We start from the raw sequence: 14,633 nt of genomic DNA, 5'->3' as shown, positions 1-14,633 counted from the left end.
CCAACCCGGTTGACCCATTTAATAAACGGGTTAACCGTTTAAGTTTGTATCCTGAGGAGGCACAGTGAGGCCGATGGCGACGGCGATAGGGATTGGATCCTAGCTCCCCCTTTCATCCTCGGCGAATGCCGATTTCTGCGAAGGGTACTAGTGAAGCCAGGCCTCCCACCCCCTCCCCTTTTCGATTCAGAAATCAACCTCTGCAATAGGGGGGACAGCGATAGTGAAAACTGCGGGCGACGATGACTGGAAAGGTCACCGCTGACGAAAAATCGGTAGACCTCGTCCACGATGGCGATCTGCATCCTCCCTTCCTTCAACCGATTTCTGCGAAGGGTACTAGTGAAGTCAGGCCTCCTACCCCCTCCCCTTTTCGATTCAGAAATCAACCAAGGCAATAGGGGGGACAGCGGTAGTGAAAACCGCAGGCGACGATGACTAGAAAGGTCACCGCTGACGGAAAACCGGTAGACCTTGTCGGCGATGGTGATCTGCATCCTCCCTTGCTTCAACCGATTTCTTCGAATGGTACTAGTGAAGTCAAGCCTCCCACCCCCTCCCCTTTTCGATTCAGAAATCAACCTCTGCAATAGGGGGGACAGCGGCAGTGAAAACTGCGAGCGACGATGACTGGAAAGGTCATCGCTGACGGAAAACCGATAGACCTCGTCGGCGATGGCGATCGCCATCCTCCCTTGCTTCAACCGATTTCTGTGAAAGGTACTAGTGAAGCTAGGCCTCCCACCCCCTCCCCTTTTCGATTCAGAAATCAACCTCTGCAATAGGGGGGACAGCGATAGTGAAAACCACAGGCGACGATGACGGGAAAGGTCACCGCTGACGGAAAATCGGTAGACCTCGTCGACGATGGCGATCGGCATCCTCCCTTGCTTCAACTGATTTCTACGAAGGGTACTAGTGAAGCCAGGCCTCCCACCCCCTCCCCTTTTCGATTCAGAAATCAACCTCTGCAATAGGGGGGACAGCGGCAGTGAAAATCGCGAGCGACGATGACTGGGAAGGTCACCGTTGACGGAAAATCGGTAGACCTCGTCGGCGATGGCGATCGGTATCCTCCCTTGCTTCAACAGTTGGATGGCCGGTATACCGCTGTCGGGGCTACTGTCGTCACCGGTGGCCTGCCGCCGCCTACCCTGCCGTTGAGGTTAGGCGATGGCAGTGCCATCATGGCACTAGCAAACCCACGTGAAGTGCTGCAAAAAAGTTTGTATGCTTTTTAGGCTGCACCGCTAACCCGCCAACACGTTTACCTGACCCGACCCGAACCGTTTATTAAACGGGTTAGGCGGGTCGTGTCGGGTTACCCGTTTAATAAATGGGTCAGGTTCGTGTTGAGGTATGCTGACCCGCCGACATGACCCGCCTGTTAGGTTTTAATCCACTCGTGAGAGCTGAGAGACAGGGAAAGAGAGAGAGAGATAGCAGAGAATGAAAAGAAGCCAATAACCCCAATACACGGGGTCGGCTGCTGTATGATCTCATTTATAATAACATACAAAGTATAAGACTAGGGTACAAAAGTACACTTTTTACAAGAGTATAAATTACACACAGTGCCATTAATGACACGTTAATGATCACGGGTCTGGATCTCCAAACCCGTGACCCATAACAGGAGAATACACTTCTTTTCACCCTCCCTCAAGTTGTGCATGATCTTGGACCATGAACAACTTGCCTTTTAACATCCAAAATCTGTCTTTCGTCAATCCTTTTGTAAATATATCTGCCACCTGATCTTTGGTTCGTACAAATTCAGGCTCAATCTCTTTCTCTTCTACCTTTTGTCTCACAAAATGCTGATTTATTTCAATATGTTTGGCACGACTGTGATCAATTGGATTAAAAGACATTCTAATGGCACTCTGGTTGTCACACAAAAGAAGTGATCGAGAGATCGATTCCCCTACATCTGTCAGTAAATGTCTAATCCAAGTAGCTTCAACAGTGGCGGCTGTCATTGACCTGTATTCAGCCTCTGTACTGGATCTGGCAACAGCCTTTTGTTTCTTACTATTCCAAGAAACTAAATTCATCCCAACAAACACACAATAGCCGGATACTGATCTCCATTCATCTGGATCTCCTGCCCAGTCCGTATCAGAATAAGCAGTGATCTCATGTGCATTTTGCCCATTTGTCTTTCTCTGATATATGAGGTCATCCCGAACAGTTCCCTTTAGGTATCGAAGTATCTGTTTAACTGCTTCCATATGCCCTTCACATAGTGCATGCATAAACTGAGAGACTTGATTCACCGAGTAGACTATATCTGGACGAGTAAAGGTGAGATATTGTAACATACCTACTATGCTACGATACTGTGGAATTATCAAATGGATCCCCATCTTGAGACCTAAGCTTTTGATGAAGGACACTAGGAGTGCCCAAGGGCTTGCAGTCTTTCATACCCGCTTTATTTAGAACATCAATGGTATACTTATGTTGGGTGAGAGTCATCTCTTCAGAAGTACTGTCGACTTCAACTCCAAGAAAGTATCGTAGCTTGCCAAGATCCTTCATTTTGAACCTTTGATTCAAGAGATGTTTCACTTCTTTAATGTGCTCATTGGAATTACCAGTGATGATGATATCATCTACATATATCAACAACAGAGTAATTGTGTCTTGGTTCTTAAAGATAAATAAGGAGTGGTCAAGAAGAGATTTCTTAAAACCATATTTTTGAATTTCAACAGAGAAACTGTCGAACCAAGATCGAGATACCTGCTTCAATCCATATATCGCCCTTTTTAGTTTGCATACATATTTTGTAGGATCACCTTCTGCGTAGCCAGTGGGTTGTTCCATGTATACTTCTTCTCTCAAATTTCCATGAAGAAAGACATTCTTCACATCAAGTTGGCTAATAGTCCATTGATGTTCAATAGCTAAAGAAAGTATAATCCGGATTGTTCCCATCTTCACCACTGGACTAAAGGTTTCATCATAGTCATGTCCTTGCTCCTGTGTAAAACCTTTGGCTACAAGTCTCGCCTTGTATCACTCTATAGACCCATCTGGTTTATACTTTATTTTGTACACCCATTTCGAACCAACAACATTTCTGTCAGGTGGTCTTGATACGACATCCCACGTACCACATTCATGTAGAGCTTCCATCTCCTCATTCATTGCTTCAATCCATCTTCTGGAATTTGATGCTTGAGAGAACGTTGTGGGTTCATCTTCTTTATTCAAGGCTGTTAGAAAGAGTTGAAAATCCAATGAGAAAATTTCATAACTGACCCATCTTTCAATTGGATGACGAGTACGGGTGGATCTTCTATTATCAGCAATGTTGGATGTAGAGGATGTGTCCATGTCTGAATTAACTATGGTGGGCGGCTCTCTTTCTCGTCGAGCGTAGACAAGACCTTTATACCTTTGTGGATTCGAAGTTGGGTCTGTATTTTCATGAGCAACCACTTCATCAGCAGACATAGATTCCTTATTGTTTTGAGTACACTTCGAGCAAACCTCACTAGTTCCAGGGAGAAGTTCATAATTCAACCAAGGATGATAAGCCTCAACTTCAGGTTTTGATTCTGAAGAACTAGTATATCGACAATCAAAATTCAATTCATCGAATATGACATTCTTGATATTTTGATGCGCTTGTTCACTGGATCATAGCACCTGTACCCTTTATAGTCATTGGCATAACCCACAAACCTGCACTTCAGAGCCTTATCCTGAAACTTAGGTCTCATTGAACTATCAACATGAACATAGCATAAACAACCAAACACATGCAAATCATGATAGTTGGGATGTACACCAAAAAGACACAAGTGAGGAGACTTGTTTTCCAAAATAGTCATGGGCAAACGATTTATCACATGAACTGCAGAATGAAAAGCCTCTGTCCATAAGGTGATCGGGAGACTGCTGTCATGCATCATGCTCATCGCACTCTCAACAATATGGTGATGCTTTCTTTCAGCAATCCCATTCTGTTGAGGTGTGTGTGGGCAAGACACCTTTTTCCTTATCCCGTTACTTTGGAGAAAGTTAGTAAAGTCAATGGAAGAAAATTCACCTCCTCCGTCACATTGGAAACTAAGGATGTTTTCAGAAAATTGGTTTTTGACAAAGGAATGGAAGTTTCGGAACAACTTGAAAGTCTCAGATTTGTGTTTCATGAAAAATATCCAAGAATAACGAGAATAACTGTCAACAAACAAAAGGTAATATCTTGTTTCAGATATGGAAGCAACTGGAGCAGGCCCCCAAACATCAGAACAAATAGTCTCAAAAGGTCTTGAAGCTCTTTTATTAATAGAATGAAACGGTAAGACATGACTCTTACATAAGAGACAACTAGAACATTTGTTGTCATCGACATTTATTCTTAAACTTGACTTGGGAATGAGGTTATTTGAAACAAGTTTTTCAATAAAACTACTACTGCAATGACCTAGACGACCATGCCAAAGATTTGGCTTATTGATTTCAGAGACACTGAAGACACAAGTAGAATTTTCAGAAGGCAACGATGACTGGAGCTTCAAGTTTGGATCTGCAGAGCGAATATGTGTTGAAGGATCTTCTTGAAAGACATACATATTGCCTTGTCGTTTTCCTCTAGCGAACGTCTCCTTCGTGCAGAGATCCTTGACAAGAACAGAAGAGGGAGTAAATTCTACTGAGGCTTTGATATCATCAACAAGTTTAGAAACTGAAACGATGTTTTTCTTGATTTCAGGAACATAAAGGACTTTTGAAAGATTGATAGAAAATTCGGACAGGGGTATAATGGAGTTTCCAATATGAGAGACAGAGTGGTGTGATCCATCTCCAGTAACTATACTGCTTTTACCAATGTAAGGAACAAGTTTTAGGAGCTTACCTGCATCACCAGTAACGTGAGTCGCCTGTTTACAGTTTCTGTAACCTTTTTTTTTCAGAAACTAATTCAGATCAATGGCCGACGACAGTGGCTGAATTTGAAGCAGAAATTAAAAATCTGTCAGATTTCTGATTTTCATAAGTGATTGAATATTGGATTGTGAAACGAAAAGCAGAAATTAAAAAATCGTGAATATGAATTCACACTGTGAGACGAAAGGCAGGTGGTTGAATACAACTAGCAAAATATAAAAACCCGATTGTGTGACCTATATTCAGCCGATGTGATCAAAGACAACTAGCAAAATATATGAAAGGCAGAATGAAGAGATATTCAACTGGGTAACTCAGACAAGAGGAGAAGAAATAAAGTTTCTTTTGTGGTACAACAAGCAATATCCAGTCAACCTTGTACTCTTGCACAAATAGAGGCAACAGAAGTGATATAAGGGCACCAACTGAACTAACACGTGCTCAGGATAAAAAAAATTTGGGGAAACCTGGAGATGGAACAGGTGCAGACGATATTGGGAAAATGGACAAACCACGAGATTGGGAAAGAGGGGAAACCACGAGATTGGGGAAACCAGAAAAGAAAAGAGGTGATCAAAACCACGAGATCGGGAAAGATGAGATGCATACGAGATTGGGGAAAACAAAGGTATTTTTCTTGACTTAAGAAGAAAAAAAAATATCGAGGAGAAAGGGATCTTTCAGACGTACCTTTTTGGATCGATTTCAGCTTCAGTTGTAGCGATGCTCTGATACCATGTTAGGTTTTAATCCACTTGTGAGAGTTGAGAGACAGGGAAAGAGAAAGAGAGAAAGATAGCAGAGAATGAAAAGAAGCCAATAACCCCAATACACGGGGTCAGCTGTTGTATGATCTCATTTATAATAACATACAAAGTATAAGACTAGGGTACAAAAGTACCCTTTTGACAAGAGTATAAATTACACACAATGCCATTAATGACACGTTAATGATCACGGGTCTGGATCTCCAGACCTGTGACCCGTAACAGGAGAATACACTTCTTTTCACCGCCAACCTGACCTGATTGCCATCCCTATACATAATGGTTACCTTTTTCGAGGTAATAAGTTACGTGTGCATGCATTCTCTTAGACTCCAATTGATTTTTGAGTTGCATGAAGGGGGAGTAGTTGGGCATTTTGGACATGATAAGACGTTCGCTCTGTTAGACGAATGTTACTTTTGGCCCAAAATGCGCAAAGATGTTGTCATGTTTGTTCAGAGTTGTCGAATGTGTCAGGTGTCCAAAGGTCGTCGTCAGAATAGTGGTCTGTATACTCCGTTGCCTATCCCTGAGCGGCCCTGGAAACATGTGTCTATGGATTTTATTGTGGGTCTTTCAAGAACCTCGCGTGGTTTTGATTCCATCTTAGTTGTGCTTGACCGATTTTCCAAGATGGTTATCTTTGTCCCGTGTAAGCGAACCACTGATGCCTCGTTAATAGCCTCGTACTACTTCAAGGACGTGGCCCGTTTTCATGAATTGCCTCAAACGATCACCTCAGATCATGACACGCGTTTTATGAGCCATTTTTGGAATTCATTATGGGCCTTATTGAAAACCAAGCTCCAGTTCAGTAGTGCATTCACCTGCAAACCGATGGTCAAACCGAAGTCGTGAACCGCACCCCATGGGACTTAGTAAGAAGTCTCGTTGGAGAGAATGTTAAAACATGGGACCTAGTCTTGCCTCAAGCCGAGTTCACATATAACAGCTTCATCAACCGGTCCACGGGCAAGTCTCCTTTTCAAGTGGTTTATTGACAATAACTCACTCATGTAGTAGATCTAACCCCTGTGACCAGTCTCCCAGACGCGTTTGATGCCGTTGAGTACATGAGTGATATTCATAAACAAGTCCGAGCCAAACTTGTTGAAAGTTGTGAAACCTACAAAGCTTTCGTAGACCAAGGTCGTCGAGATGTCCAGTTCCAAGTCGGTCAGTTAGTATGGGTTTACCTATGTCTTGAGCATTTTCCAGTAGGTACTTATGGCAAGTTGGGTCCTAAGAAATATGGCTCTTTCAAAATTATTCGGTGATTGGGTCTGAATGCCTACCTCCTTGAACTGCCTGAAGAATGGCACATTTCGCCTATCTTCAATGTGTTTGATCTATATGCTTATTGTGGAGACAACAAGTCGTCAGAACCGACTTCTTCCCAACCAGGGGAGAATGATGCAGAGCAGGATCGATCCAGATCCATTAAGCCTGACCCAGGCAGGAGACTAGACCTGCACGATGGGATTGAGGATCGGACCCACGTAGTGGATCCGACCCAGAACATGGTACCAAGATGCATGGATGGTGTACCCCTGCGTACCTATTCCAGACGAGGACAGGTTCAAGCGTCCCAGGTCCAGCAGCAACGAAAAGACGTCTCGGGTCCAGGACCGGACCCGAGACCCAAATCCAGTTGACGCCTTTAAAAACCCTATTCTAGGGTTGCGTGGGGGCAGAGAATATTCAGATTGCAGCAGCTTTTCTTCCTTCTATTGCTTGTTCCTTTTCATTTACATTCATTCATTCTATTGTTCAGCTGAGGTTTACATTGAAATAAAAATAAGCCTCATCATTTTCGGTGGGCATTCTTCTTACTTTCCGCACAACGCACGACCGTAAGGGTCGTGCCCTCATCAGCCGTCGTCGAAGGACGCGAAAGCCGATCCTCCTCGCTGCATCAGAGAGAGAGAGAGAGACGGTGGATGGCTGGTTTTGGAGGGGCACAACATTTGGGTTAGGATGGGCACTGCCCAACCTGACCCAAATCCCCTTATTGCGGATTTCCAGGTCAGGGTGGACACTTGCCTACCCTGGTCCATATGTAGCTCCGCCCCTGCTTCCGATACATTTTCATATTGATCTGAGTCGCCAATGGTAGACATGAATATACCAACAACGCACTACAGATACCAGCATAATGCTCTGTGTGTATACTTTGATGTGCTAAATTGTTGGTAGCCAAGCCAATTATTTATAGCTTGAAACAGCATTTGAGCTATCGATTTCATGGTGAAAAAATCCATGATCATGGATTTAGGATACAAAGCTTTTTTCCTACAGGAAGTATGTAGTTAGTGGGTTCTGGCCGAACTATTACAAAGCCAACCCAGTGAAACAAAGACATGCACCAATGGGCAGAAACAATGGCACGTGGAACTAGGAACTAGCAAAAATGCAACCTAACAGGCCAGTAGTCACATACTCAGATCTAAGTGACATGTGCTTCCTCCGAAGTTCATCTTCACGAGCTTCTACTTCCTGTAACTTTCTTTCAGCAACAGAACGGAGCCAACTAACTTCAGCTTCCAAAGCCTCAGCGGCATGCAATCTTGACTCTGCAGTCAAAGATAAGTTTTGAGCATTTTCTTCCAGTGTCTTTGCTTCTACTAATTTTGTTTCAGCTGTAATCTTTACTTCAGCAGACTCAGACCGCATTTCCTTCAATGCCTTCTCAAGCTGCACATAAATTTTAAGTTCAAGAAACATCAGCAGCGAACAAGCAATTTTGGCAAGAATGTCAAAAGCATGTTCATGCTGGCCAATCGGCAACCCCAAAAAGAAAATCAAGTGATGGAAAAAGTCTTGAACCACACTATACATAATTAACATTTTGCTTAAAACAATTATTTGAAAACCATGGAATAATTTTAGAAGTTTAGAGTTTAGACATAAACTTTGTTATCAAAGGTGACACCTATTTTAACGCCCAGGCGCCGCCTACGCTGGGACCGCCTGGGCGGTGGACTTGTTTATTTATTTATTTATTTTTTTGACCCCTTGGTATAAAAAGGGGAAAGGCATAACACCTCTCTCTCTCTATCTCTTGGGTTCTCACTCGCTCTCTACCTACCTACCTCTCGGTTTCTCACTCGCTCTCTCTCTGGGTTTTCTTCTTCTTCTCTTTTCTTTTTTCTTTTATTATAATATATATTATGTGTAACTGTGTTTGTGTGTTTCATTTATATATAATCTAATTGACTGTTTCTAAGTTATACTTCTGGTTGACTGTTTCTGAGTTATGTATGTGAGTTATATATCTAATTCATGTATGATCTGTTTGACTGTTCTTTGTCACAGTTCACACTTCACAAGCACCCACACGTGCAGTTGTTGATTCACACATATATGTCTATTTTCTGTGTAAACATATATAATTATATATATATATATATATTAACATATCATAAGCATATATTATAATATTTTGTATTTCGGTTATATATCATATATATTATATATTCTGTGTTTCAGTTAATTTAATATGTACAGTATATATATATATATTTTGTGGTTGTTAATTTTTTTGTATACATGCTTTTATTTTTTGTATATTGTTCATTCACATTGTTAGTTGTATGGTTTGTCTATTTAATTGTTCACTTATTCTTAAATTTTATTTAAGAATAAGTGAACAATTAAAGTCGGTTTTAAGTTGAGTAAGAGTAAGACTGAATATATGGAATGTCGGTTTAGTAAGCAACGAAGTAGTGATGGGAGTGTAGTGAAGCTTGGTGAGCAAGATATACCGGTGAATGATTATTTCAAATATTTGGGATCCATCATTCAAAAGTATGGAGAAATTGATGGAGATGTAAATCATAGGATAAAGGTTGGGTGGATGAAATGGAAAAGTGCTACTGGAGTGCTGTGCGATCGTAGAATGCCATTGCGGTTGAAGGGAAAGTTTTATAGGACGACTATTAGACCCGCTTTACTATATGGTACGGAATGTTGGGCTGCCAAGAGACATCATATTCAACAAATGAGTGTAGCTGAGATGCGGATGCTTAGATGGATGTGTGGAAATACAATAAAAGATAAGATTCGGAACGAAGAGATACGTAAGAAGGTAGGTGTTGCACCCATTGAAAATAAGATGCGAGAGAATCGTTTACGGTGGTTTGGACATATTCGGCGAAGGCCTAATGATGCTCCAGTTAGAAGGTTGGAGAAATGGGAAAATATATTAGTTAAAAGAGGTCGGGGTAGGCCTAGGAAGACTTGGATGGAGATGATAGGAAAGGATATGAATGCTTTGAACCTCACCGAGGACATGGCGTTGGATAGAAATGATTGGAGGAAAAGGATTCATGTGGAAGACCCAAAATGAATTTCTTTTTTGGTTCATATCGCTGACCCCAATTGTTTTGGGATGAAGGCGTAGTTGTTGTTGTTGTTGTTGTATTCTTAAATTTTATTTATCAGGTTATCAATTGCATGGTTTGTTTATTTTTCTTGTTCATTTCTTCTTCTTATTTGTCTATTGTTGCTTTTTTTTTGTATACATGATTTTATTTTTTAATATATTATTCATTTACATGTTATTTTCACGTGTATAAAACTCATGAGTCATACTATGAAACTTTGGGAGAGGGTGATTGAGTATAGGTTGAGGAAGGTTGTCATAATATCGGAGAATCAATTTGGTTTTATGCCTGGAAGATCAACTATGGAAGCTATACACAACTTATTGAGAGATATAGAGAGAGGAACAAAGATTTGCATACGGTTTTTATTGATTTGGAGAAGGCATACGATAAAGTACCTAGGGATGTTCTCTGGTGAACAATGATGAAGAAAGGTGTTTCTCTCAAGTACATTAGTATAATTAAAGATATGTACGAAGGAGTAGTAACCAATGTTCGCACTTGTAGAGGGGTGACAACCAATTTTCCTATAACGATTGGGTTACATCAAGGATCTGCATTAAGCCCTTTCATATTTGCTATAGTGATGGATGAGCTTACGAGATCAATTCAAGAAAATGTGTCGTGGTGTATGTTATTTGCTGATGATATTGTTTTAATTGATGAGTCTAAAGCTGGGGCTAATGCTAAGTTAGAATTATGGAGACAGACATTGAAAGCAAGAGGTTTTAAGTTGAGTAAGAGTAAGACAGAATATATGGAATGTCGGTTTAGTAAGCAACGAAGTAGTGATGGGAGTGTAATGAAGCTTGGCGAGCAAGAAATATTGGTGGATGACTGTTTCAAATATTTGGGATCTATCATTCAAAAGTATGGAGAAATTGATGGAGATGTAAATCATAGGATAAAGGTTGGGTGGATGAAATGGAAAAGTGCAACTGGAGTGTTGTGCAATCGTAGAATGTCATTGCGGTTGAAGAGAAAGTTTTATAGGACGACTATTAGGTTCGCTTTACTATATGGTACGGGATGTTGGGCTGCCAAGAGACATCATATTCAAAAAATGAGTGTAGCTGAGATGTGTATGCTGAGATGGATGTGTGAAAATACAATAAAAGATAAGATTCAGAACGAGGAGATACGTAAGAAGGTAGGTGTTGCACCCATTGAAAATAAGATGAGAGAGAATCGTTTACGGTGGTTTGGACATATTCGGCGAAGGCCTAATGATGCTCCAGTTAGAAGGATGGAGAAATGGGAAAATATATTAGTTAAAAGAGGTCGGAGTAGGCCTAGGAAGACTTGGATGGAGATGATAGGGAAGGATATGAATGCTTTGAACCTCACCGAAGACATGGCATTGGATAGAAATGATTGGAGGAGAAGGATTCATGTGGAAGACCCAGAATGATTTTCTTTTTTGGTTCATATCGCCGACCCCAATTGTTTTGGGATAAAGGCGTAGTTGTTGTATTCATTCACATGCTTTTTTTATCAATTGTTCATTTATTCTTAATTGTTTTGAGCAGGTTATTTAATATAATTTCTTATAGTGTTCGACGACTTGTTGTGTTTTGTCTATTGCTTATTGTTGATTGATTTTATGTTGTAATTGTATACATGTTTGTTATTAATTTTAGCAGTTTGCTTATATGTTTTGTGTATTTTAAAAAAAAAAATATTCGGGTACCGACTAGTCCGCCTAGTCTTTTTAGGGGCTCACCGCCTAGGCTCCGGCTAGCACCTTTGACAACTAAGGACAGAAAAGATTGCTGATAAAGGTTGTGAGCAAGAACTGATGACACAAAAAAATCTGTTTGCAGGTGCCTTCGTATGTCGACAAGCAATTGGCCTAAATACCTCATAAGCAAATTATTCATGGTTTTAACCTCCTCTGAAATACAAATTGAGACTGGAAATCGAGAATGTAAAGATTAGAACAATTGTAATTGTTACATGCTCTTCAAGAGCTTCTGGCGAATCAAAAAGTATATGTGAAAACCAGGCATAAACATATATCTAAGCTCATCCTTGAATGAAAGTAATATCCAATATTGATCATATGATCATGCATTGTCATTATCTTTTATTATTCCTTATTCTAAAACTTGTCATCACATTTAGTTAACAGGTCATCTTCCCAAGGGACCACGACAAACACATCACTCAAAATCTAAGGCAGGGAATACTTGAACCTGTGACATGAGGACCTTACGTGGATGACCATATATGAAACCCCGTTAATGCAAGCGAACAATTGTGAGTTGTGACACGTATAATTAGGCATTAATCAACAATAACAATCATATAAATAAAAATATAAGCAGAACGGAATCCGTAAAAGTGACAGAAGATATCCCACAAGTCCACAAAGTGGCAATGCAGCCACTTCTGAAGTGCAAACACATGACAAAAAGCTAGAGAAATGTGAGATTACATTTGCAAACACATGACAAAAAGCTAGAGAAATGTGAGCTTACATTTTCTATGCACTCTTTCTTAACCCCCACAGCCCTTTTAAGATTCAGCTCCCGTTTTTCAGCTTCAGCTAAAGAACGGAGATGCGAAGCTTGGTCACGCTTGTATTTCTCCTCAGCCAAATCAGTACTAGCTTTAAGTTGCTCATATTTGGACGCCCATTCTTTTTTCTCCAAAAGTAACAGGCCCATCTGGTGCTGATAGTCATATAGCTGCGTGGAAAGCGTTCAACTAGAGATGAAAATTGTGTAGATGGGATGCAAAACATCAATAGGTGAAGCAGAATGACCACCATTTTAAAAACAAGTTACACACCACAACTCAGATTCCAGCAAGAAAATGTAGAATAAGCCGACCCATTTTCTCATAACAGCAAGTCCAAGTTGGGAAAAGTTAGAGAAACAAAAAAATGAAAATAACCAAATGCATCAAAAGCGCGTTTGGATCAGCCATAATTTGGTTTCTCAAACTGGAAATCAGACCCATCTCACCAACTCCAGCGTTTGGATTAATTCTATAACATAAATGTAACTATCCAGTAAAACGCCCAAACTCCAAGCTTCAAAATCGCAACCCAAAGAGCTCTGCCCAATAACAAAGTTTGCAAATTCAGTGGTAAATTAGTGTTAGCTTCCAGCTATACTATCCAATCGTGCCCCAAGAGACCACCTAACAAAAAACAAGAAAACCAGATCCCAGTCACGGGCAGAGCACGGGGAAAGTACTACTCGATTCCACGCACATACACGCAACGCACAAAGAAACCGAACGAAGAAAGAAAGACGAACGTCAGCAAACACAAAGAAGGGCGAAAGGGAACCAGAATTACATCAGTTTCGAGCTTGGTGATGTAGGAGATGAGCGCGGCCTTGTCCTTCTCGCGGAGGGTCTCCTCGTCGAGGCCGACCTCCCGGAGGCGCTTCCAGAGGTCGCCGCCGGAGAGAGGCGTCGCGGGTCCGCTCCCGGGGGTGCGCACCGCATCGGAGGCCCTAGACAACGATCTGGGGGTCTGGGAGGGGCCGTCCTTGACCGGGGCCGAGAGAGGAGAACCGGCGGCGTCGTCGGCAGTGAGAGCAGCGCCGCTCCTCCCCTTCTGGTAGCTGGTGAGCATTCTCAGAAGCGAAGGAAAGAGAAAACCCTAATTTCCAATAAAAACCCCGTTTGGATCTTCCGGAACTCTTTCAATTTCACTCATGGATCGCTCATCGCTTCCCCAACTGCCTCAGAAGAAGAACCCCAGTTATCACGGAGAGCCCGTTTGGGTTCTTGAGGCTTTTCGTGAGCTCTTCGTCACCTTCTTCGATCCTGCGCCTGTTTCAGGGGAAAGGGAGAGCGAAGGAAACAGTAAAAGAAGAAACGCGGAAAGCAAAGCGCACGGGAATCTTGCCTTGCCGCCTCTTTTACTTTTACCTTTTCCTCCTTTTTCTTTTTTAACTTTTTCACGCTTTCAAATTTTACTCCTCCTAGTCGAAGACACAAAGGTTCAAAATATTGGGTAATGAAAAAATGTCGGATATGGATCTCGTTGACCAGATATTATATCCGAAATTTGAAAAGCGGGTCCAGTTTAGAATCCGGATCCGACTGGAATCTTAAATTGGTTTCTTGGATCCGGTTGTGATTTAAGTTCCTGTTGTACTGAATCTTCTTAGAATGGGCAAAAGCATGTTGATATTTTTATGTGCAGCGGTTAAAAGGAGGTTGGATGAGATCCGGTTCAGAGTACATAGCTCAGGGGAGGGAAGGTTCAGGTCAAGTGGACCTAGGTTAGATCTAGAAATCGGGTTTGGGCCCAGATTGTCATGCCAGAGTCCAACCCAATAAAATGGTTGAAAGCAATGTTTTCGCATGGGAAAATGAATACAACTAGGATCTGATCTTGATGGGACTTGAATCAGTTCAAATGAGGTATGGTTGAATCCAGATCCATGTACATAGCAAATTACTGGATTCAGTGAAAAAAGGTACCCAAAACAAGCTTTTTACATGTAGATCGGTTCTGATTCAAATATGGATGTAGACCTGGCACAGAATCCAAAAAAAAAAAGAAATTAATAAACAAATCCTAATCTGACCCGAATGCACATCATTCGGATCT

General features: G+C 41.5%; 1 protein-coding gene across 2 annotated transcripts in view; it reads right to left on the bottom strand.

The window, feature by feature from the left end:
* Window positions 1-13,895, bottom strand: part of LOC149847658 (nuclear matrix constituent protein 1b-like) — a 38,585-nt gene extending 24,690 nt beyond the window's left edge. For both annotated transcript variants that reach the window (XM_089984262.1, XM_089984949.1), the window contains exons 1-3: window positions 13,365-13,895; window positions 12,538-12,747; window positions 8,113-8,366 (exon numbers count right to left, since the gene is read on the bottom strand). In XM_089984262.1, the coding sequence (XP_089840388.1) occupies window positions 8,113-8,366; window positions 12,538-12,747; window positions 13,365-13,646 (746 nt within the window). In that variant the 5' untranslated portion in view covers window positions 13,647-13,895. The remainder of the gene's footprint in view (window positions 1-8,112; window positions 8,367-12,537; window positions 12,748-13,364) is intronic.
* Between the last annotated feature and the right edge of the window lie 738 nt (window positions 13,896-14,633).

The sequence above is a fragment of the Nuphar pumila genome, chromosome 1, assembly GCF_984573655.1.
Source record: "Nuphar pumila chromosome 1, dmNupPumi1.hap1.1, whole genome shotgun sequence".
NCBI lineage: Eukaryota > Viridiplantae > Streptophyta > Magnoliopsida > Nymphaeales > Nymphaeaceae > Nuphar > Nuphar pumila.
Note: the sequence above shows the minus strand (reverse complement) of the source record. Positions and strands in the feature narration are given on the sequence as shown.